The 25126-nt window shown below is 41.8% G+C and overlaps 1 protein-coding gene across 3 annotated transcripts in view; it reads left to right on the top strand.

The window, feature by feature from the left end:
- The window catches only part of ASPH (aspartate beta-hydroxylase), a 200603-nt gene that overhangs the window by 118072 nt on the left and 57405 nt on the right, over positions 1-25126 (top strand). For all 3 annotated transcript variants that reach the window (XM_045861467.1, XM_045861466.1, XM_045861468.1), the window contains 3 exons: positions 8115-8200; positions 16699-16785; positions 23202-23352. In XM_045861467.1, coding sequence (XP_045717423.1) covers positions 8115-8200; positions 16699-16785; positions 23202-23352 — 324 coding nt within the window. The remainder of the gene's footprint in view (positions 1-8114; positions 8201-16698; positions 16786-23201; positions 23353-25126) is intronic.

Here is a 25126-nt window from a genome sequence, read left to right as displayed (position 1 = left end):
TAATATTGAAATCTATCATTGATTTTTAGAAGAAAAACAAAATTAACTTCCAATTCTAATACCAGAAGATTAAAATATGTACTGGGGTCTGTCTCTGGTAAACTCTTAAGTAACGTGAATAATATTGCAATAAAACGTTACATGATTGTTTCAGCTTCAGGCTGTATCTCAGAAATAGAGCACATTTTTCTTTTTCTTCTCTTTTTTTAATCCTCACCTGAGGACATTTTTTCATTGTTTTGAGAGAAAGAGAAGAAGAAACATCAATGCAACAGAGAAACATCGACTGGTCACCTCTCATTGGCTCCCCAACCAGGGATCAAACCCGCAACCTAGGTATTTGCCCTGACCGGGAATCGAACATCGAACTCGTGACCTTTCAGTTTATGAGATGATGCTCCAACAACTGAGCACAACAAATGTTGAGCACAACATTTGCTCAACAAATGTGCAGAGCAGAGCACATTTTTTCTTCAACATCATACTTTGGTTTTACGTTTTCTTCCCATAAATCTATTTGCTTTTTAGATTATTTTTCATCAAATTCCATTTTGGGGTACTTATAACAAAAAGCAGTCTTCCATATTTTATGTGGTTCTACTCGAAATCAGATGGTAGAGTTTGGGAAGCAAAGGAAGTATAGTGTTATTCTGTAGCTCCTTAGTCCCTTGTTGACTTGGGAAATACAAATGGGCAAGAAGTATAGTGTGGCAAAGTTGTTAGTTGCCCAAAATCTCAGCCAGGGAAATGCTTGACTGTACAACAAACCTGGTATCTAAAAAAAAAATAATAATTCCTCAAATATTTGCTAATAAGGTATGTCATTCCCATCTCCTATTTAATTAAAGAGGAGAGTTTTAAAGTAAGTAAAACTAAGGTATTATAGATGGAAGTCATGATTAGAATTTATATATTTTATGCTCCCTTGTGGCTGGTAGGTGGGGGTCAGATCCTATCCCATTTCACAGATGTGAGATTCTGCCTGAGGAGGGCAGAACTGAGGCTCGGGCCCTGGCCTGCAGACCCCATACGCTGTGATCGCCCCGCCAAACCAGGTTTCTCCGAGTAATGGGTAAACACTGGGTCTTTGAGACACAAAATGAAGGAAAATTACTGCAGTTATTTAACTACCTTTATCCTTTGAGACAAGTAGTACAAAGTTCAGCTCCTTCTTTACAAAATATAATACTTATAGCAGAACTTAGTTCCACTCTGTCATCACTCTCAAAGCCCTTGGGGACACTCTGGTTTCTTAACTTCTGAGCCAGATGCCAGAGATGCTACGAAATGTTCAAAAGCACAGACATCAGACTCAAGACAGCCCCAAGCTCCAGCCACGGCTCCAACTGTTCACAGTTCGTGCAGCCCGAGTGAGTTACACGTGTCTAGCAGCATAAGTGATCAATAAATGTCAGCTACAATTAGCAGCAAGTAATTTGATAAGGCATTAAACAGTAATTCAGAGCATAAAGCAAGCTTCTCTGTGACGTGTTTGTGTTGTATGGAAATTAGCTGAACTTTGCAGTTGAAGAACTTACTAGTTAGCTGTGTCATTTTCTGCCATTTGTATTCTAATTTGCTAAATATCCTGAAAAACTAAAATGGAACAAGACATGAAATAAATGTCGGTGCCCTCTCTAAAATGTTCAGTGGGGATCGTCTCACATGTACCCTGTTTCTTTCCTGTCTCCCTCCTCTAGCCCTTCCATTTGGATTAGACCTTCTCTATAAAGTGAGCTACTCTCAGTTCGTTACTTATCTTGGCTGCTTATAATTTTCTTATTTTTTCAAACAGTTGATAAGTCCAAATTACAAACCGGCATGGCCCTTTTGACTTTTAGAATGTCTTGATTCATTCATGCTTGCATGCATTCACGCGTTCAGAACAATCTGATAAACACTTGGTATTGAATAGACCATGAGCTACATGCTGGAAACAAATCCGGAGTCAGACACAGCTCTTTCCTCACTAAACTTAACCCTGCCAGGCAGGGGGGCGGGGCAGGGGAGCAGCGAGGAGTGCACACTGTGTATGCAACCAACTTGAACACAGCCTGAAAAGTGTACTCTTTCTAGAAACAAAATATTGTATGAACTTTTTTCCATGAAGATGTCTTCAATGACTCAATAGAGGAAATGACATTTAAACTAGGTCTCAAAAGTTGAAATATAGAGTATACTTTGGTAGAAGAAAGGGTTTTCCTGGCAAAAAACAAACAAACACACCATGAGAAAAGTCATGGAGCATCAAAGTTAATGTGGTATTTGAGAGGCTGCATAAAGGAGATGTAATCTTTGCAGGTGAGTAATGGGAAATGCAAATCCAGACCAGGGACCAACTTGTGAAAGGCAGTAAAGCTGGTTCAAGGAAACGCAATTGAGAAAGAGCTTAAGACATTGTTACCTTCCTTGAATAAATATAGCATTTCAGGTGGGTTTTAAGTTGGAAAAAATTCTCATTCTCTCTCTCTTTCCTCCCCAACCCTGCACCCCCAGGTCCTTTCACTCTAAAAACAGTGAAAAAAAACAGTCCTCAGGTGAAGATAAACAAATAAAATAAAATAAAAACCATTTACATATGTAACACCAAACTCTAGCATGCAAGCAGGAAGGGAACTGTAGCCTTTCACTTACAAGAAAAATAACTGGTGATGAAAATACAAGTTTCCATTTGTGATCGAATTACAAAGTAAACACTCTTTCCTCTGCCTGGAGGGCTACTGTACCTGGGTATACTCAAGGTTTCAGTTTCCCCAGGAAGCTTTCTTTCCCCTCCCAAACAGATCAGCACCACTTCTGGTCCACCTTTCATACACCTCCCTCTGAAGGTGAATTATCCGTTTACATCTCTCTCCCAACTAGACTGTGGCCTCCTTGAGAACGGTTCCCCTGAATTCCCAGGACAATTCTTGGAACAGGGTGGCATTTTAGCAAATCATTGAATGAATGAATGAGTCAGTGAACAAGGTTGGGGAGCTCCCCATGGGCGTAGTCACTCACACACTGAAGAATGGTGATATTTTGGTGTGGTTCAAGAGTAGTAAAAAAATTTTTTTAAAGAGTAGGATGCTTTGGGGGTGGGGGTTGAGTGAATAACAAGGAAGAGGAACAATCGGGAGTAGAATATTAAATAAGAAAAATACATAGATGCCATCGAGGGCCTAGTTAAGTCTGGAAGAACAGGGTTTTTTTTTTCTTTTCTTTTCTTTTTTGTGCAGTGTGGAGCCCCTTAAGCATGGTTGAGTTTGAATTACCTGCCAATTGGTACATGGTAGGGGAAATTGCTAAAAACCAGATTGAATTTTACTTTTAAAAGTATGATGTTGTTATGCCCAAGTGCTTTTCATGATGTTATAATAAGAGTCTTTATTGAGAATCATGTAGCTTGTCTCTTCATTCCTGTTAAGTCATTATTGAGGTATAATTTACGTAGAGTGAGTCCAAACTACCTGTGTCCCAGTATGCAGGGATGAGTTCTGACATGTGCATTAACTCGGTTTATCCACCGCAGTTCAGATACAGGACTTTGTAACCCCCAAATTCTCTCATACCTTTTGTAGTCCTTCCCCGTCCCCAGCCTCTAAAACCACTTATCCATTTCTTTACAGTTTTTCCTTTTCCAAAATGTTGTATAAAGGGAATCATCCAGTCAGTAGCCTTTTGAATTTGGTCTCTTTCACCTAATATAACGTATTTGAGATGTAGCCATGTAGTTGCATGTGGTCAAATTCTAGCTTAGTATCTCTTTGCCTTGCTACACCGCACATTGTCTGTCCATTCACCAGCTGATGGGACATTTGGGTTTTTCCTACTTTGGGCTGTCAGGAGCAGCACTGCAGGGAGTATGCATGCATGAGTCTGTGCAGACAGAAGCTTTTTTTTCTCCTGGGTAGGTAACTGGAAGCAGGATTGCTTAAATGGCATTCTAAGGAATAACATTTTCATTTGGTGTATGTCCCGAGGCTGGCAGTGGGGCAGGAGTCCATGGGTGTATTTTAAGCAGCAGGGATAGTGGATAGGTTATTCCACAAAGATCCTCAGGACCGTGTAGAGCATGGGGACAGACTGGTTGGGACTTGTTGCTTTTCTAGCCATCTGTGGCAAGCACTGCCATTTCCATCACTCTTCAGTGGAATGGGTCTAGGACACAGTAATACAAAGACTCTGGTTTTATTGGTGGACCACTTCTCCCCATGCACCATGATGCAAAAATCATCATCTTCCATGGAATAAGTGGAAATGAAAGGGGTCACCATTAATTTGTATATACTCTAAGGATGTACGATTAGTGCTTTTCTCATGCTTTTAATTACTCTTTTATCTTCCTTGCTGTCCTTTTTATTTACTCCTAAATGCTTCAATCATGGCATGGCAGGGGAAGCAAGGGTTTCAAATGCAGCTGGTCACTCCCCACACCCCCTTTTTTGTGGTTTTGGAAAAGGATGAAATACTTGTAATGGCAGTATTTTTAAAAGGCAAAGTTTAATATAGCACAGACAGCTTCTTCCTAAACCATTTTTTGAAATCCACATTCAACAAAATTAACAATCCATTCCAGTATCTTCTAGGTCTACTTTGAAAGATTATTGACATGATTTAAATCAACTGAGAATTAGAAGCACAGCATTTTTTAGTTCAAAGAGACCTTAAGAGAACCAGTCCAAATCACTCATTTGTACCTGAGAAGAATGAGGCCCAGAGAGCTAGGGAACCTGTGGTCCTCTGGCAGCAGGACCACAGGCCTCCCCAGAACGGGGGCGGGGCGGGGGGGTTGGGGGGGTGGCGGAGTGATCTGTGTGTGTTTGCCATTGGGAAAATTACCCCAGGCTCTCTATACATTGAGAAACAAAAACAGTCATGACAGGACAGAACTCGAATGTTAGAGAGAGCAGTGGTAGTGAGGATCTATCGAACAGGAACATATGTGAAAAGATGGGACAGAGTAATTTCTTAATAACAGGTGCTGTGAAATCTTTAATATTTTGTCTGTTTTGTAATGATACTGAAATATTTTGACATGAAGATCCAGTCTGGCTGTTTCGCAAGCATATTATATTAGTGTTGACTATTTTGCATGCCCTGAACTGCCAACAGTGTTTTTTGCCTTATAAATAAATCTCCCATTAATTTTAACTGTATAACATGGGACATGTATTGGGGAAAACCGATGATGCCAGCTTTAAAAGCCTCTACTCAGATGCATGCCTGAGGCCCGCTGCCATTTTCTGACAGACACTTCGACAAAACCACAGTGAGCAACACAATGAGCGACTGAGAGACCAGGCCAGTGCTGAGATGACGAGGTAACTCCCGCTACTGTAAATCCACAGCTCAGTCAGAAGCCAATTCATTTTCCATATTCTCAGCATGTTGAAAGTGCCAGTTATCCACTATTTTTTCAGCCTCTGCTTTATGCATTTATGTATTTTTCAACAATAGAGGGCCTGAGGGTTCAGGAAGGGGGGGAAGAGGAAGGTGCAATAAACAAAAGAGCACAGCAACTTTACAAATTCACAGGGAATGAAATAAAGGGAATGTGATCCAGGTGTCAGTTTTATGACTGGTGAGAGCTGATTTAAAGGGCAGGGTGGGCCTGAGATGAGCAGGAATAATAGGTTTCTTCATTTTGAGCCCTGGAAAAATTGACTTGCCCACCGCCCACTCCAGGCATCAGGGAACAGCTCTAATTCTCCTGCTGGGGGTGGAGGGCCCTCCCTGTAGGATGCTCAGTGCAAGGTGTCTGTTCCTGGGACAGTGAAGAGGGGTGGGACTCAGCCATACAAGGTCTTCCCTTCCCGCAAATCAATAATCATATAAATCACATCACCTCCCTGTGGGGAGATGCTGGGGGCTAAGAATTTCCAGGAAACCTTCCTGGAAATAAGTATTCTCTTCCTCTTGGGTAAATGAAAGTAGGGAGCTGTCAAGGGGCTGATTCTTTTGGAACTTCAGTCTGTGGAGTTAAATTTTCTGTGTCTGGGAAGTAGAGAGAATAAAAGGAAGGAGGCATATGTTAAAGCACAAACTTTGGAGACAGGCGGCTTGACACAGTAAATGCTAAAAAAAAAATAGCAATTTCATCCAGTCTTCATTTAGATAAATCCACATGTTCTTTCCATTTCTGATCTACTGAACTTGAGATATCTGTGCCAGAAATTATAGGCACTTGGATTTATGACTTTTGTAATGTAGGAGAAAATTAACTACTTAATTTGTTGTTCAGTTTGGAAATTAAGTAGTTAAATCCCTTTAAAGTGCTGGAGATTGGCCCCAAGGAGCACAAGACCCCAGGGATCAGGGGAGGGCAGGAGCCACAGAGGAGACCAGTAGGAAATGGAGAGGCCAGAGACTAAGGAGGAAAACTAGGCAGGCGGGCAACACAGAAGTCAAGGAAAGGGATCATTTCAGGAAGGAGGGAGAAGTCAATGTGTCAGATGCTGCAGAAGACCTGGTCGGGTAGGATAGGAAATGAATCTGTAGAGAAGGCCATAGCCATTATTGCCCCTTAGGTATGGAGCACGTACTCTGTGCTAACCACTGTGCTATTTGCTTCTGTTCAATATCGACTTAATGCTCAAACCACTGCCTGCATTTTATAGATTAGGGAAGTGAGAGCCACAAGACTGTAGTACTGGCTTGACTTAGGTCACATAGCTGGAATGGGACATAGTTGGAACTCAGATCCCTGCCATCTGACTCTTATCTATTGAGCTCCCCTTCCTTCTGGAAGACTTGCTTTTGCTCATGCGTGGGGGGAGTAGTGAGGGGTGAGAGGGAGGCAGGCATCAGGGGAGGCAAAGAGAGGTGAGCAAGTGGAAGAGGGTAGGCTGAGGTTTGTCTGGCTTAGTTGGTGGGTTTGCTTTAAGACAGCAAGACTTCAGCACTAACCAGTGATGACAGGGGCTCAGAAGAGAGCTGGAGAGTGGAGACAGTCAGAGGAGATGCAGAAGACAGTGGGCAGGTGTGCATGTGGAGGGGCGTAACCTAAGGAAGGAGGGCCCCCTCCTCCTTTGTGACAGGATAGAGCAGAAGTAATTGAATTTGTAAGTTTAATGTCAGAACATTGAGGAAGTTTTCTTCTGACTGTTCCCATTTCTCTCTATCCCACTCCTTCCCGTTCCCCACCACTGGTCCCCTTTTCTGTCTGGAACATCCAGCTCCCCCATCAAACTTTTGTTTTTGTCACTCTCCTGTGCCCTCAGACAGGATTATTTCCTCTGGGCTTCCAGGGAGCCGTCAATATCTATTCCATCAGGACCCACCGCCTCTCCTGCTGGCTGTGATTTCATGCTAAGGAAGCATGAATAAGTTCAATTTGCTCTAAGATATGGAGCCACTCTGCAAAAGCTCATGGTTTGGAAAGGGAGAAAGAGAAGTACACAGATGATTACAATAAAAGTCACATGCAAGAAGGAAGGGTGCTGTGGACTGTATTTGGGAGTGGGGGGGAGAAGAGAAGAGAGAGAGAAACTACTTGCATGAGTGATGGGTTGAGAAACTATATGGAGTGTGGTTGTAAGCTAGTTGTTGAAGGACGAGTGTATTTTCATCTGACAACCATAAGGAATAGGCCATTTAATATGGGGGATGTAGCCTCAGAAATGGCGCAAAGCTTATTTGGGGTACACAGGATAGTCCACTTGGGATGAAGGGTAGGCTGTAGCCAGAATGGTGGGTCCGTGATGCAATGGAAGGGCTTGAGTGCTGGACTAAGAAATTCTGTTTACTTGACTCTGTTGCGAGCAGCTGCTTCTTTTTATATTTACCTGATCAGAAATATTGTAGACCTATCTGAAAACTGTTTTCAGTGGTCTTTTGGACATAGCCAAGACGTTTTTCATAAGAGTTTAGAAGTCATAACTGCCATTCTCATTCCAGAAACTAGGTATACCAACCTTCACACAGTGCACAAGCAACACCTCTGGGCTTGTGAGGCAGAACCACGGTACTGCTGGCCGTGCCGGGGGACGGGAAGCCGAACAGCAGTGAGCTCGCTCTTGCAGTTGCAGGCTCGGGCCCAACGTTAGGTTTCTCGCTACTTGTAAATCACTATTCTTAATAACTCTTTCGAGACAAAAATAAAATAAAAAATAAAAACCTCTTTTTTCTTTCAGTTAAGAAAAAGAAGCCTAAACTATTAAATAAATTTGATAAGACTATTAAAGCTGAACTTGATGCTGCTGAAAAACTCCGTAAAAGGGTAGGTCGATGTTTTTGTTTTGTGCAGAAACATGCAATGGTTTAGTTGTCAAATAAACACAGGCATTACTCTTGATTTGTTTTTAAAAAAAAAGAAATGTGAAGAGCAAACAACCTCTGAGTAGAGTGGGTTTTCCCCCAGGGGCATCAGCACTCTGTGTGAGAGGCATCCATTGAAAAGAAAAATGGCAGCTGTAGTGGCCAAAGAGAAATAGGGCTTCCCTTCAGGGCAGCTGGCTCGGCAGTCAGCCCACCTCCTTTGCGTCCTAGCACGAGGCTTTGGGCAAATCACTGGGCCATTCTGAGCCTCGGTTTCCTTATTTTTAAACATGAGAATAATAATAATCACACTCTCTATTTTGTTTTTGTAGAAATCAAACGAGGTTAGGGGAAAGAAAACATCAACACTGTCAAGTACCAGCTAAGTGGAGGTTTTAATTTTATAGGCCCTCCACCGAAAAGGGAAAAATAGTTAAACCCCATACTCTTACGATTGTTGCTGTCAGGTGAAATGGCATTAGGTTTAACATTCTTCTCACTCAAGGTTAACCTCAGGCACCTCCAGTGTTCAGGGTGGCTTTTATATTTTGCTTTGTCATCAGTTAATTTGAAATCTCACTTGCATTTGTTTCTAGATATTACAGTTCTGAAAACAATGAATTAACACTAGCTTGATGTTATTGTCCTAACTCGGTCATATTCATCTAATTAGTGGGTCAAGTATTTATTATAATGTATTTAATGACATCTTTACTTAATCATCTTCTTGTTCTTCAGGGAAATTTCTCTTTCTCTACTCTTGAATTTATACTCAGTGTAATTCTCAGTAGTGTTCCTGTAATATGCTCTTTTTATCAGTAGACTTTGGTTGCAAAAAAAAGGGATCTTGGGACAATAAGTAAATAAGCAACAATATAAAAATTAAAAACATCCAAGTTAGAAACTGATGCGGAACAAGAATGTGCTTCTCCTGGCTGGCATAGCTCAGTGGATTGAGTGCAGGCTGTGAACCAAAGTGTCGCAGGTTCAATTCCCAGCCAGGGTACATGCCTGGATTGCAGGCCATGACCCCCAGCAACCGCACATTGATGTTTCTCTCTCTCTCTCTGTCTCCCTCCCTTCCCTCTCTAAAAATAAATAAATAAAATCTTTAAAAAAAAAAAAGAATGTGCTTCTCACACATTTATTGGGAACGTATGTATGTACCAGCAAGCATCAAGCCTTCTGTATGAGCATAACCTAGGATCTTGCTTACCCTCGTTACCGGCCAATAAAAATGTAGTAACTACAAAGAATATCGCAGCAAAGTCGTTGTTCAGTAAATTAGCCCATGGAATGAATGATTTCTGAATCCATCTTGTTCAACATTATAAAATGAAGCCATCTTCTATTTTGAGGAAATTTGCATTTTTTGACAGAAGTGAAACAGGAATCTTCTTTTTCTATTACCTTGTCGTTCTCCACTCCCTCTATACTAAATGCCATATACACATATATGTAGAATGTCTATTAATAAGTGACTTTTGGGATAAAGAACAAACAGCTTTACAGAAGGATTTTTATGTAATTATAATGAATGATAAAGAAGGGCTCAGTTTCCAAGGGGCAAACAGGTCAGTGGGCGTAAACGTGCTGGAACAATCAATGGGGTATTCTCTGGTTTTTGCTTATTTTGGAGAACTTATGATGCTTTCCTCAAGGAGCACCCTGTATCTATAACAGGGTACATGAAGGAGGAAGAGGTAGCCACACAGGCAATTCTTGCTTCTGAAACATCCAGAAGCCAAATCACTGACTGAATCACCCACATAATTAAGTCAGGGTTTTGTAGCAAATGATTCCAGTGGCTGCACTTGGAAGAGTGGAGGCCCAGCCAAGGCAAGCCCCAGGTAGAGGAGGGCCAGTCTCTGCTCACATCCCAGCTGCAAACACTGTGCCACATGGAGGGGTGAGGCCACTTTATTTTTCCTTCAAAAATTATAGATGAGAACATATTTCAATAATCTGGTTTTAGAAAATAATATTTATTGTTTAAAACTCCTTCTCACCCCCAGAAAAAACATTTCAGATTATTTGCTAAAATATTTATTTGTTGGAATCACTTATTATTATTGTATTATAAGGGAAATAAAAAAGGAGAGAGAAAAGAAAATTTGAAGTCAGAATAAGGCCAGCACAAGGAGGTTCACACCACCGGCAGTGAACAGTGCTAGAAATGAAATAAACTGCAGGCAGAACAAGAGGAGTAGCATTATGCTGCAAGGTGAATTATCTTCATCAGAGTCACTGCTCTGCACCAAGGCCACAGAGGGACATCCTGTTATAAATCTTTGCAAAGAGTGTAATGATGTGCTGACTGCACAGCCTCCTCCCTAGTGTCACACCCAGAGTCTGCGTCTGCAGGGGTGTGTCTTCATGCCGCTGTGTTCCACCGGCCTCTTGCCAAACCAGTGAGTCCCCAGCACATGTCTCTCCAATGAACCGTCTCGGTCTTAAAATATAAAGTATGTTGAAGAACAGATGATTTTCAGGCAATTTTTACAAGCATTGTATCTTGCAGTTGAGTGTTTTAACAAGAATTTTATAATAGTTTTAAGAGCTATATTCTCTAGGGAAGGGAAATTTTTTCAGACACATGTGTTTGCTTGAGAGCAAACACATTTACTTTGACAAATAGTACCTTCTTAAGAAGGGCACACAGTCTGTGTCTTAAGGGGATCCAAAGGCTGCCTAGGACAGAACCAAAATATTCTATTATTTTTATAACCTTGTTGGCTAGCTAAGGAAATGTCAAGCAGACACAAAATATTTTAGCAAATGTGTTATGAATATTGTTATTCCTATATTTTAAATCTGGTAATGGTGCATTTAGCATGCGTTTCACAAATACAGCCTCAACATTTGCATTTTAAGTTTCATAAGGCTAAAAATGGTCCCCCCAAAGATATTCATCTGCTAATGTCTATTAAGAACCTGCAAATGTTGCTGCATTTGGAGAAAGGGTCTTTACAGGTATGATTATGTTAAGGATCTTGAAATGGGGAGACAGGCACAGTTATCCAGTTGAGCCCTAAATGCAATCACATATTTTCTTAATAAGAAACAGGCAGAGGGAAATTTGATACAGGCAGAACAGAAGACACACAGAGAGGAGACGGCAAGATGAAGACAAAAGTGGACACTGGAGAGATGCATCTGCAAGTCAAGAGACGGTGTCAGGAGGCAAAGAACAGACTCTCCCCTGGAGCCTCTGGAGGGAGCATGGCTCTGCCCACATCCTGGCTTCTGCCCCGTGGCACTGATTTGGACGTCTGTTCTCCAGACCTGTGAGATAATAACTCTCTGTGCTTTGAAGCCACCAGACTTGTGCTAAGTTTTTACAGCAGTCACAACTAATACTAAGCAGTGGAGGTGCTGCTGTAGCAAATACTTGAAAATGAGCAAGTGGCTTTGGCGTTGGGTAAGGAGTAGAGGCTGGAAGAATTTTGAGATGCATGGTATCCAAAGCCTGGATTATCTCAAGCAGACTGTTGGTAGAAGTATGGATGTGAAAGCTGCTTCTGGTGAGGGCTCAGAGGAAGTGAGGGGCACAGCAGAATGAGAGAATGGGAGAAAGCTCCCATTCTCAGAGAGAATACATATATCATTACAAACAAAATATCTTCATCCGAGTCCAGATATAGACATTAAAGGCACTCTGACAAGGGCCCAGAAGGAAATGAGGAACGTGTTATTAAAAACTAGAGGAAAGGCAGTCCTTGTCACATGGTGGCAGGAAACTTAGCTAAATTGTATCTTACAGTCATTTGGAAGCAAAACTTCTAAGAGATGAACTTGGATATTTAACTGAGGAGGTTTTTTTCAAGCAGTGTGTTGAAGGTGTGGCCTAGTTTCTTTCTGTTACTTAAAATATGAAAGGAAAGAGATAATTAAGGAAATAAAAAACAGAACATGATAACTTAGTTACTTTTCAGTCTACCCATATTTCTAAAGATTATAAAATGAGGAAATACACTGTTAAAAAAGCGTACTTTGGAAAGACAGTCAAAGGTGGAGCTGGACATCCTTTTCCTGAAGAAATTGGGTGTGTACCTCACAGACCCCCTCCACCATCTCAGCAGGAGCTGAGAGCAGAGATGGGAATACTCTGGGAGGGCCTGTGACTCTCCTCTGATGGTGTGAGTTCCTGAGCCGCACACAAGGGACCTATAAAATTTTTGAGAATATTATACCAGCAGAAGCACTACCACCTTAAATTGAAAGAGACAGGACATACTGAAAAAAGGCTGACAGACTCCCAAAATTCTACAGGCAAGAAACAGGCTAGTGACCCTAATCAACTGCAAACCCATGCTACCTTTTCAACAGAAATGAAAGATAACTCCATGGGCAGAGCCTAGGAACCAGAGGCCAGAGACAAGGAAGCCAGAGCAGAGGACTTGGAAGGCAGAGCCTGGAGCCACAAACCTTGAAACCTAATGGAATTTGCCTTGCCACGTTTTGAAATTGGTTGGAATCAGTGATACCTTGATTTCTTCTATTTTATCCCCTTTGTAATATAAATGCCTATAAACATTATCCCATGCTTATCTCACCACATGTTTTAGAAGAAGAAAAATTGTTTTCTAGTTTCACAGAGCCACAGATGGAGAAGAATTTTACCCCAGGATGGATTATAAGTAGAGTCCCACCCATCCCTGCTTTGGATGAATTAGATAATGAGATTTAGATGAGATTTCAAATCTGAGTTGCTAATGTAGTATTGGAGACTTTGGGGAACACTGGGATGGGTAAATCTGCTGTGAGACAGATGTGAGTGGTTGGGGTTCAGAGGGCAGAGTCTGGTAGGCTGAAAAATGGCTTCCCTAAAAGATAATCATGTTCTAATCCCTGGACCTGTAAATGTTAGCTTATTTGGTAAAAGGCCTTTGGCATGTAATTAAGGATCTTAAGAAGGAGCTGTTTTCCTGGATTACCCTGGTAAACTCTGGAGTAGGGTTTTCCAGAGAAACAGAACCAATGGGGCATATATATTTGGAAACCAAGAAGTCTCACACCCTGCCTTCTGCAAACTGGAGAACCGAGAAAGCCAGTGGTGTAATTCAGTTTGAGTCTGAAGAACTGAGAGTCAGGGCACTGATGGTGTAGGTCTCAATCTGAGAATCAGGAGTGGCCATGTCTGAGGACAGGAGATGGATGTCTCATCTCGAGCAAAAAGAGCAAATTCTCCTTTCTCTGCCTCTTTGTTCTATTCAGGACCTCTCCAGATTGGATGATGCCTACCCCAGTGATGAGAATGGCCTTCTTTATTTCCTGTGTTGATTCAAATGCTAATCTCTTTTTCAGACATCCTCACAGACACACTTAGAAACAATGGTTTAGCAGCTTTCTGGGCATCCCTTAGCCCAGTTGATTTGGACACACAAAAAATTAATCATCATAGGCCCCCAATTTGTCCTTTCAATAAAGAGGCAGATGGAAATTTGATAACAGACAGACGAGAAGAAACATACACAGAGGAGAAGGTGATGTGAAAAAGGAGGAAGACACTAGGATGATGTGGCCACATGCCCAGGGATGCCAACAGCCATCGGAAGCTGAGAAAGGCAAGCAGCAGATTCTCCCCAGAGCCTTCAGAGGAGGCGCAGCCCTGCCGAAACCTCACTTTCAGCCCAATGGAGCTGATTTGGGACTTCTGTGCTGCAGGATTGTGAGAAAACTAATTTCTGTTGCTGTAGGCCACCGAGTTTGTGGTAATTGGTTATAGCCATCACAGGAAGCTCATACAGGGTAGTTAGAAGAAAGTCACATAGAGAAAGATATTCAATATAAATCCTTCATTCCTTAAAACTATTTACAGAAGAAACAAAGTGGTGGCTTTAAAAACTAGCTCTTATCCAAAATATACAAAGAACTCTTAAAACTCCACAATAAGAAAACATGAGCTAAAGACCTTAACGGACACCTGACCAGAGAAGATACATAGATGACAAATACGCATAAGGTGTTCCGTGTCACACGTTATCAGGGAAATGCAAATTAAAACAACAATGAGATACCACTACACACCTATTAGGATGGACAAAATCTGATCACTGACAGCCCCAAATGCTGGCAAGGACGTGAAACACGAACTGTCATTTATTGTTTGTGGGAAGGGAGAATAGTGCAGCCACTGTGGAAGACAGTTTTGTGCTTTCTTACAAAACTAAATATACTCTTATACGGTCTAGAAATCCTACTCTTTGATAATTACCCAAAGGGGTTGAAAATTTATATCCACACAAAAACCTGCACATGGATGTTTGTAGCAGCTTAATTCATAATTGCCAAACCTTGGAAGCAACCAAATGTCCTTTACTAGGTGAATGGGTAAATTAACTGTGTTATGACAATCAAGTATTACTCGGCACTAAAAAAAAAAAAGAGAAAGCAATACCAAGCCATGAAAAGATATGAAGGAACCTTAAACGCCTATTATTAACCAAAAGATGCTAATCTGAAAAGGCTTCCTACTGTATGATTCTAATTGTACAACATTCTCGAAAAAGCAAAACTATGGCGACAGTAAAAAGATCAGTGGTTTCCAAGGGTGGGTGTCGGGACACGGGGTGGGAAAGAAAGACAAATATGCAAAGCATAGAAAAATTTCAAGGCAGTGAAACTAATCTGTGTGATAGTATAAGGGTGGATGCAGACAGGATGCATTTACCTAAACCTATACAGTGTACAACACCGAGTATGGACCCTAAGGTACATGAGTATGAGGTGTCAACATAGGCTCATTGACTGTAACAAATACACCACTCTGGTGCAGGATATTGATTATGGGGGAGTCGATGCTTGTTCTGGGTTAGGGGTATACGTGAAATCTCTAGACTTGCCTTCCAATTTTGCTATGAACGTAATACTGCTTTAAATAATGAATATTGTGAGAGGGACAGCATATTTTCAATAGCAATACAGTCATTTCTGATGCTAAATATAACTCAGAGATGTGTTCCTGGCTTGGTTATCTCTACATCCAAGTCCTCATTTAGTATGCATCGTTAACCTGCCTGTCTGTCAGGTAACAGACATACTAGGATGAGCCCCAGTATCTTGTGTTGGCCCACACATCCCCACACACCACCACCACCACCACAACAACAGGTAACATTCGATGCTTTCTGTGCTCTCTGCAGTATCTACAAGCTCTATGTGTATGTTTTCAGATTAGACCTTTATAGCGGCTCCACAAAGGTAGTCAAGGGCCCTTATTATCCCCATTTCACAGATGAGGCACTTAAGGCAAAGTCATCAGTACCTTGTCATAGGTCACACACCTTCTAAGTGGTGGAGCCCAGGCACTCACCAGTTGGCCTGGCTTCAGAGCCTGCACTGGGAACTACGACACTGCATCTATTTTTCACCAGCCCCTCCCTGCCATTGATGGCCCTCGTGAGAGGGTAAGGACAACCCCTTCTTCCACGGTATCTAAGTGAAGGAGTGATCTTCGGGAACTTAAACGCGGAAGTTGCCTGACCCCTCCCTATTGAGTCAAGTCTTTTGGAGTAGGTGTAAGTAACTGTTGGCAGGCTGGAGTTTGCACAGCCACATGGGGAGCTAAACTTTGTTGTACAAAAACTCACTCGGTGAGGGCAAAACGTAGACATCGCAGTGAGCTTGCCTTTCCATGCAGAATGAATGGATTTACCAATTTATAGAGAACTGGGGGTCTGGGGAAGCCAAACTCAGAAAATCTGTCTCTGTCCCATGGCTGCAAATATGCTTGACCGGCTGCCATCCATTGGAAACCAGGGCACACCTGTCTGACCCTGCGGAATGGCGCTGATGGAGCCAGGAGGGGAGAGGGTTCCTCCACCCCGGTGCCAAGACCCTCCCTAGGTGTACCTGCTTCACGTCCTCTGTTCCTTTCCGTGCAGAGGTGGTCAGAGACCTATCAGAGGTGTTCGGCCCATCTTCTCTAGGGCCTGTGTGAGCTCTGGGAGGGGTCCCATGGCACTGAGGCTGCGAGGCACTCGAGGCAGCAAGATGAGTCAAATCAACCCTGATGTCCATTGCGTCACAGGAGCTGTGGCCAAGTGACCCTTGCATCCTGCCTGCTTATTCCCTGTCATTTTAAAGTGCTTCAGACTTCTCATCACAGACCCCAAGACATTCCAGCAGTATTTTTCCCCAACTTGAAACCTAAATATTTTCTTCAAGAATGTGTAGGAATTATACACTTAGAGGGGAAATGCAGCTTCTGTAACAAAGACTCGTATTACATCATTTGTCAGGTGTCTGTCTTTTAAAAAATAAAGTATAAATACCTTCATTTCTAGTTTTGTTTCCATACTACAGTTAGTTTTTTAAAAGTCTTAGATAAAACTCTCTTTAAACTCTGAATGGGGTCTAGAAAATTTTGACAGAATTACTTGGTGAATATTTAATACTACATTGAATAGCATTATGCATTTAAATTTATTGTTTAATGAAATTACCTCTTCCTAACAGGGAAAAACTGAGGAAGCAAAGACTGCGTTTGAAGAACTAATCCGTAAATACCCTCAGAGTCCCCGGGCGAGATACGGGAAGGCACAGGTACTCTAGAGCACCTCCACTTAGGTGACTGTGTGTGGTGTCCTTGTGTTCTGTGAAACCGGATTTCTCACTGCCCACTGTTTGCATTTTCTTTTTTCCTTATAACTTTTATACAGCATCAATTTTCATTTATACACATAAACTCAAGCAATAAATATTGTTTTAAATAAAACAATTAATTATAGCTATTGTGTAAACCTGAATTTAGGAATATTTTTCTGCCTCACCCCCACCCCGCCAAAAATGGCATCTCTCTGGTTTTGAAAAGAAAATAAAGATTAACACTTTGGTCATTGATTTTCCATCACTGCCTCATCCCATTTTTTTAAGATGCACAATATAATTTCCACATTAGGCCCCTGAGAGCTTAAGAACCTCAGTTTGAGAGGTTGCAAGTATCCTTAGGACAGACTTTAAAAATTTAAAGTAGAAATATATATAAATATATAAAGTGGAAAGACTTTAAAAATATAAAGTGTCCTTGTGTTCTCTGTCGTTTCTTTCAGCTGCCTTCTTCCTTACCAGCTACTTTCTCCCTAAGACCCCTCCCACCATCTCTGTTTCTATCTGACTTTCTCCATCTTCCAGCTCCTCATGTCATGAAGCTCGTCCACATTCACCTGTAGCTGTATAAACCTACCAGGTGCACAGCCTGTTTCAGGCCCCAGGGTTGACATGGACACTCCAGAGGTCTCTGTCCTCTTTGATCTTGTATTCCAGTGGAGGACATTTTAAAAGTTACTCACTCAAAAATTATTTAGTGAAAACCCACAGCATGCCAGGCCCTGTTTAGGCACCACAGATGAAGCCACCAACAAAACATGGAGTTTTCATTGTAGTGGCAAAGATAGTGCATAAGACAAATAAGTAAAGTATGTTTGCCTTCTTGTGCTAAGTGCTAAGGAGAACCGACGTAAAGCAGAGAACAGCATAGGATGTGTGAGGGAGATGAAAGGCTCTCCTGAAGAGGTGACATTTGAGCAAAGCCTTGAAAGTCTTTACAAATAAATGTATATTCAAAGAATATTACAGTGTTAAAAATAAATATTAAATCCTACATAATAATATATGCCATAAAGAAAAGGTAATGGAATAAAGAGCATACCCATTAAGATTTGGGGGCTGCAGGTAATGTGACAGCAGATAGCACTTTAGAAAACGTGATCAGGCCCTTGCCAGTGTGGCTCAGTTGGTAGGAGCATGGTGCCGGACACCAAAGGGTTGCAAGTTCGATTGCCAGTCAGGTCACCTACCTGGGTTTTGGTTCAGTCCCTGGTCAGGGCACATATGGGAGGCAACCAGTTGATGTATCTCTCTCACATTGATGTTTCTCTCTCCGTTCCTCTCTCTAAAATCAATAAACATTTTCAAAATAAAAACAAATTTAAAAGAAAAGTTGATCAGAAAGGGCCTCTCTAGGGAGGTGACAAGTGGCAGACATGACAAGATTGCGAAAAGAGCTGACCGGGCAGAAAGGGCTGCAGGAGCAAAGGCCACAATGCAGGGAAGCGATCAGGTGTAATAAGCTCCAGGATGGAAAGAAGGGCTGCTCAGGGGCACTGAACCAGAAGTGAGGCCAGGCCTCGCAGATTGCAGGTACTGTGCACTGGGAAGCCATTGGAGGGTTTATGCATGGGTGTGACTGTCTAGTTCGGGGGTTTTTTTTCCCCATAAAGTGTGGTTTGGTTGCTGGGTGGAGAATGGATTATGGACACAAAAATGGAAGCAAGAATGAGAGACTAATGGCAGGTGCACTTGAGGTGCCGTGGCTCAGACCATGGTCATGGCTGTGGAGATGGGTACCCGGTGGAGGGCAGAACCGAAAGGACTTGATGAGGGATTGATTAGCTGTAAGGTCAGAGAAAGATAGAAAGGAGTCCAGGGTGACTCCTGGGTTTCCGGTTTGGCCAACTGAGGAGAGGACAGTGCCGGTTTCTGACCAGGAAGATTGGTAGGGGGACAGGTTTGGAAAGGTCCAAAATCAAGGGTTTGATTTTGGTCCTGTTAAGTTCATAATGCCTATTAGACATTCAAGTGGACTTGTCAAGTAGAACATTGGGTTTGTGGAGTCTGGAACTCATGGTAAACCAGGGCTGATAAACGAGTGTGTCCGTCAGGAAAGCTCCTGCCTGGTGGCCTGAGATAGAGTCTCAGCCCCACTGGGAAACAACAGATACAGAGCTACAAAAATATTCCAGACTGTGGGGAAGCTAAGATTGTCAGCCCCGCTGGAAAACAATAGATGCAGAGCTACAAAAATATTCCAGACCGTGGGGAAGCTAACAACACCCCTCTGGAGGGAGGCAGGACAGTGACTTCCGTATGTCACTCACACGGGGTCTCACACGTTATAGGCAAACAAGTCTATTTAGCTCTGAACTAAAGGTGATGACCACTCAAGATCCAGATGCTCAAATTCTTCCTACCTCCCATTAAAAGTGTACTAATTAAATTTTAATGAATTAAGGTTGTGAAAAATAATTGTAAATTCATGTCACAGGCCAAGTTTAGCAGACAGTGGCTGTATCAGTTTTGTAAATTAGTTTGGTCAGCAATCCTGCAAAATTGCTAAATTGCATTGCTATTAAGCCAGAGAAGATGTGTTTCCAAAAGATCATGGCTGTAGAAGCAAGTGATGCACTTTGTCAGAAGCACTGACAGTTGTTTGGTTAAGGAAAGCATATTAACTAGAGAGAATGAGTGATGCAAATGTTAATTAAATTATGGCAGAAATGTTTTGTGCTTTAGAATTTTTCTTTATATGTGGTATTAATTATGGGTACCAAAATCCAATAAATGCACTTGTTTTTGCACATGGTTATTGCTGTATTTATATCCACCTTTAAGAGTAGGAATTTGAGATTGAGGCCTCAGGCATTATTTTTTTTATCTCTAAATGATTATACTAGAAGGTGTTACCAGTAGTTATGCTGCTGTGGCAAAAAGTAAAATTTAGGTGTGGTAAATTAAATTTTAATGGAATAAATTAAAGGAAATTTAAAAATCATAAGAGTTGTAAAAATAAACATTCAGTGGAAGGTAGATTTAATAAGAGGAATAAATGATGACTTTTTAATTCTTTCTAAGCAGATTAAATACTGGTAATTAGAATATACCAACAAATTTTTAAAATTCAGCAGTATTAAGTTAAATACAAATTATTATATCAATCATTTCTAAAGTAGCAGTCTTATTCTTTGGGTTACTGTGAAAATCAATTTTGACCAGTTTCTCTGAACATCAGACACAAAATCTAATATTATAAACTCAATTGACGTTATTATCTTAACATGAGCCGTTAATGCCCCCGAGGCAGAAAATGACACGTCTTTGAGGACAGTTGGGTGGGTTGAGTCAAGAAAAGGCTTTGTGATGGTAGTGTCCTGGAAGCAATCTTCAGCTCAAATGATTTTATCTACAAATGCTGAACTGATAAAAATCAATCTGTATGCTTTGATTTTCAAAGCAAAGTCTATCATGTTCATTCAGGAGATTTTAAAGAATTAGGTGCCATTTGAATACTGATATTTTCCCAATTCTGGAAATTGTTAATTGTTATATAGTTATTAAAATGAAGGACCTTGAGTGGGTGGGTAGGGGGAGGGAACAAGGCATATGGATTATATCATTTCTTTGCTCTTTTCAAACTGAGTTTCGATATTCCTCTCTCTGTAAAGATGGATTATCTGGGTAGGCATTTGTCCTTGCATTAACCCTCTAGTTCCAGGATCTATTGGCAGCTTGAAGAGGCTACTGAATGGCAACTGTGAACTAGAACTAGATGATCTCCAAAGGCTCTGTCAGGTCTAGGCTCTGGCATTTTATGAAGTCATGAATAAGCCATCATGTTCTGAGTGAGTTAACTCTCCAGAGCAAAAGTCACAACAAACTGATGCCTTAAAAAATTTTTTTTAAGCCAGCATATGAATGTATGGAAAGCTGTACGGTCAGGATGACCACACATATGGGTTGTTAACATTGGACTTCCTCACCTGGTGGATAGTAGTCTCCTATTCTGGAGACCGTTTGTGGGTGTGAACAGAGGATTGTACGCCCTGAGGCTTTTTTCTATCAAGCAACAGTGACACCCTTTTCTAATCTGGAGACTTTTTGTCCTGTCAGTGTGTGTTTCCTTCTCAGGAGTCTGTCTACTACTCTCCATCTCCACTGCTTCACTTCTAGCCCTTGTCTTCCTGGGAAACTTATTCTAACCAGTGCATATTAGCAAGTTATTTTTTTATGTGTTATTTTCTGAAAAGCTTCCCATTGCAGTTTTATCAATTTGTGCTGATTCTTAGAAAGGGATGAATCATTTTCTTACCACATCCTGAAACTGTGGAGTTATGCTTTATTTTGCAGCATCTATATATGAACTACAGCATATACTTTATTTTAACAAGGCAAACGTATTAAATGGGTTATCCTGAGGAAAAAAATTATATATGCTACTTTTAGTATCTAATTAAATATAGTCTTCAAATTTAGTCTACAAAATATGATGAGCTCCTGACAATCATGTTGTGTATTTTCTTCTCTCTTCCTACCAAGTATTTCACTCCCCATGCTCCATTTCCTGCTATGAATCTTGCTTATTTCACTAAGAAAAAACAAGTATAGAGTATGGGACTCTATAGTCCCAGAGAATTTCCACGATTCTACTACCACACTAACAAGCTATGCACAATTGCTCCCATGTGCTCCACTTTCCCTCCTTTTAGCCTGGATGAACTGTTCTGGTCCCCTATCCTATTCTCTCTCACCTGCTGAGGGACATCATTCTAATTTTTACATCCCCCTCGGCACCACCAGATTTTCCTTCTCTACTGAGTCTTTCGCATCAACTTAGAAACATACTTTATTCCCATTGTTTATTTTTTAATTTTAAAAAATATTTTATTAATTTTAGAGAGAGGGGAATGGAGAGAGAAAGAGAAGGAGAGAAACAACAATGTGTGGTTGCCTCTCACACACCCTCTACCAGGAGGTGGGGAAACCTGGCCCACAACCCAGACAAGTGCCCTGACTGGGAATCAAATTGGTGACCCTTTGGTTCACAGGTCTGCACTCAGTCCTCTGGGCTACACCAGCCAGGGCTATATTTCCATTGTTTAAAAAAAAAAAAAGAAGAACTCTCCCTTGTCTCCACATTTCCCTCCACCTACTGGCCCATTTCTGTTTCTGTTTATAGCAGAGCTCCTCAAAAGAACTCTCTGCACCTCCTTCCCTCCTGTTTTCTCTTGAATCTACTTCATTCCATTACAAGTCCCAAGTAGTCCCATAGAAATGCTCTTGTCGGGACCAACGAGGCCACATACTGTCCAGCTCAGCATCGTGTCCACCCTGACAGCCACTTGGAATACCTCCCAGTATCTGTCCATCTCACGTGCAGTTAGTGTAGTAAAGCTGGAAATAACTTACCAGGTTCTTCACTCCCTGGCACCTCACCCCCATCATGTCCTCCCTGCTCCCCTCTACCACCAGCCTTTTCTCTATTGCTCACTTCCGCCTCCCAGCCTTTGCTCTGGCTGTTCTCTCTGCCTGGAACACTCTTCCCTCAGTATCCTCACGCTCTGCTCCCTTACTTCCAGACCCTCCCTAATCATTTTGATTAAAGAAGCATCTCTACAGCCCCACCTCCAGCATCGCTAAGCCTGCCCTTCTTTTATCTGAAGCAGTTATGGCCATCAGACACATGATACTCTTATTTGTGTATTGTCTTTCTTTCCTCTCCAGAGTGAAGTGAAATGGGAAAAGGGCTTTGTCTGCTTTGTTCAGTTTGTCTGCCACGTGTGTAGAACAGAGACTGGCTCCCAAAAATATTAGTTGTTGAATGAATGAATGAGCACAGGAATAAACTGATGGAAGAACAGGAATGGTGGACTGCAGTCCAGTCTATGTAATGTTAATGTATATAACATGATATAAATCACCATCAACCCCTAGCACAGGGGTGTTGAACTCATTCTCACCAGGGGCCACACCAGCCTCGTGGTTGCCTTCAAAGGGCCAAATGTGATTTTAGGACTGTATAAATGTATCTACTCTTTAACTGTTAAGCGAGAGCTCGGCACTGCTGCTGGGTAGAAACAAGGTGCCGGGCTGGATAAAACAAGGTGGAGGACTGGATTCAGCCCACGGGCATTGTTTGCCACCTGTGCCCTAGTATATTTTAGTCTTGCTTTTATGATATTCTTGCCTGTCTATAGCTTAATAGCTAACCTTCCTCCATATTTTCAAAATAGCATGTTGTATTGCTTTTCTTTGTGTACATTTTTAGTCTCTTGATAAAGAGAAAACTTTGATTTGTCTTGAATTATTTTTAAAGCATGTACAAAAGTAAACTTTTCATGAATATCTTGGGTGACTACAAATACAGCTTGTCCTGGGACATTTATTCAGTGTGGGACTCCCTCTAGTGTGAAGACGATTTGGCTGAGAAGAGAAGGAGCAATGATGTGCTTCGCAAGGCCATCGAGACCTACCAAGAGGTGGCCGGCCTGCCTGACGCTCCCCCAGACCTGGTGAGGCTGAGTTTGAAGCGGCGCTCGGACCGGCAACAGTTTCTAGGTAAGATGAAGTAAGACAAGTTAAATCAAGGCACATGCCACGCTTTTCCTTGAAGAGTCTGAAGGCTACATGTATTCTTAGAAGAGTCTAGTTACATGGAAGGAAACCTGAGTTAAAAAACTACTTTCAGGTAACTTACCTAACTGTTTCTTAAACCAAAGTAGCAATCCTAACCTTGCTAACCACAAAGATGCCGATGATATTCTTACCCCCTTTCCCTCCTCACCTCACCCCACCCATTTTAAAACTGAGGCAAATGGGATGCTGAGGGCCTGGATAATTTGCCTAAGGAGTTATAGCTAATCAACTAATAGGTCTAGAATCAAAAACTCTTCCTATTGTGCCAAATTCCTTTCTGTCTTAACTAGAACAACCTGATTTGTGGAGGTTAAACTGATCAGTGGGGCAATATTTAGAGAGGAATATTAAGAGGTCCAGGCCCTCTAAAATTTTACTTGTAATGTTTGACTCTATACTAAGGAAAATAATAGGAAAGTTTTTTAATGACTAAGTGCTTTGAGAAGAGCAGCATAAAGTATATCCTCTGAGTGACCCGTGTTCCCAGAGCCAAAGGCAGTGTGACTAGCTGTAGCTTACCTTCTTTATAACCAGGCTGTGATTCTGTCCCTCGTAATTTGTCTTCTGTAAACTGGGAAGGAAGAATCTAAGCCCATGCTAAGGTGGGCGCTAGGCTGGCTGGGTCAGTTACATGAATGAGTCATCCATGGCACTAGGAAAGGCTCATATAAGCAATATTCAAGGCCAACTGACCCTTTTATCAGTTTTCTGAGGAATGGAATTGAAAGTAGTATGTCATTTCGTAGGTGATGAACATCTCTGATAGGAGATGACCCAAGTGATGTTTAAAAAACAGAAGAAATGGTCAGTTAGACTTAGAATCTTAAGGGTCAGTTCGGGGGAAGAGCAGCATGTAGCACACACACAGGATGGAAAAGGCAAGGCTGGGACTCAAGGGGAGGCACTGGTCTCTGGTGCAAAGTCAATGCAACTGAGCTGTCCTCTGGCCTCAGGCTCAGCTGGCTGTGCTTAGCACTGGTTACTGATTCAGTCCTTCAATTTTTGATATTTTGTACATCATATATATTTACATTAATTTTAAAAATTTAAATTTATTTTAAAGAGAGAGGAAGGAGGAGAGAGAGAAACATCGATCTGTTCTTCCACCCATTTGTGCATTCATTGGATGGTTCTTGTATGTGCCCTGACTGGGGATCAAACTCGCAACCTTGGCCTATCAGCATGATGCTCTAACCAACAGAGCTAGCCAGCGAGGGCAATTTTTACATTAATTTTGATATTTAAAAAGAATACATAAAAATCACTCATCTCAATTGCTGAATTTGTGGCACCCTCCTGAACTTTGCACTGAGGGCCTCACTTGCCTTGCTTATTCCCAGCCCGGGAGGGAAAGAATGCATATGACCAAATTGAACCCTCTTCAACAGCAGTCTTTCCCTTTAGTCCTTTCCTGAGTGAGAATGAGGCAAGTTCAGTAGAGGAGGCCCTGGGAGGAGGGGCCTGTGTACAGAAGATGTCAGTGAAGGGGACACAGCGATGAAGTGAGTGCACAGTGGGATGCAGAATACTTTTCCATTTCCATGATGCAGAGGGTGGGGTGGGGCAGGGGCAGAAATGGCAGCAAGAGCGGTTTCCACCAGAGCTTTGTAGTGGTTCACAGGGAAGGTTTAGAAGCAGAAGAAAAGTATGAAATTAGTCTGGACAGATGGGGGAAAGAAGGCTCCTTAGATTTATC

This window comes from Phyllostomus hastatus, unplaced genomic scaffold (genome assembly GCF_019186645.2).
Source record: "Phyllostomus hastatus isolate PE091 unplaced genomic scaffold, TTU_PhHast_1.1 phas_scaffold_21, whole genome shotgun sequence".
Lineage (NCBI taxonomy): Eukaryota > Metazoa > Chordata > Mammalia > Chiroptera > Phyllostomidae > Phyllostomus > Phyllostomus hastatus.
This window is presented reverse-complemented; position numbering and strand designations above follow the sequence as displayed.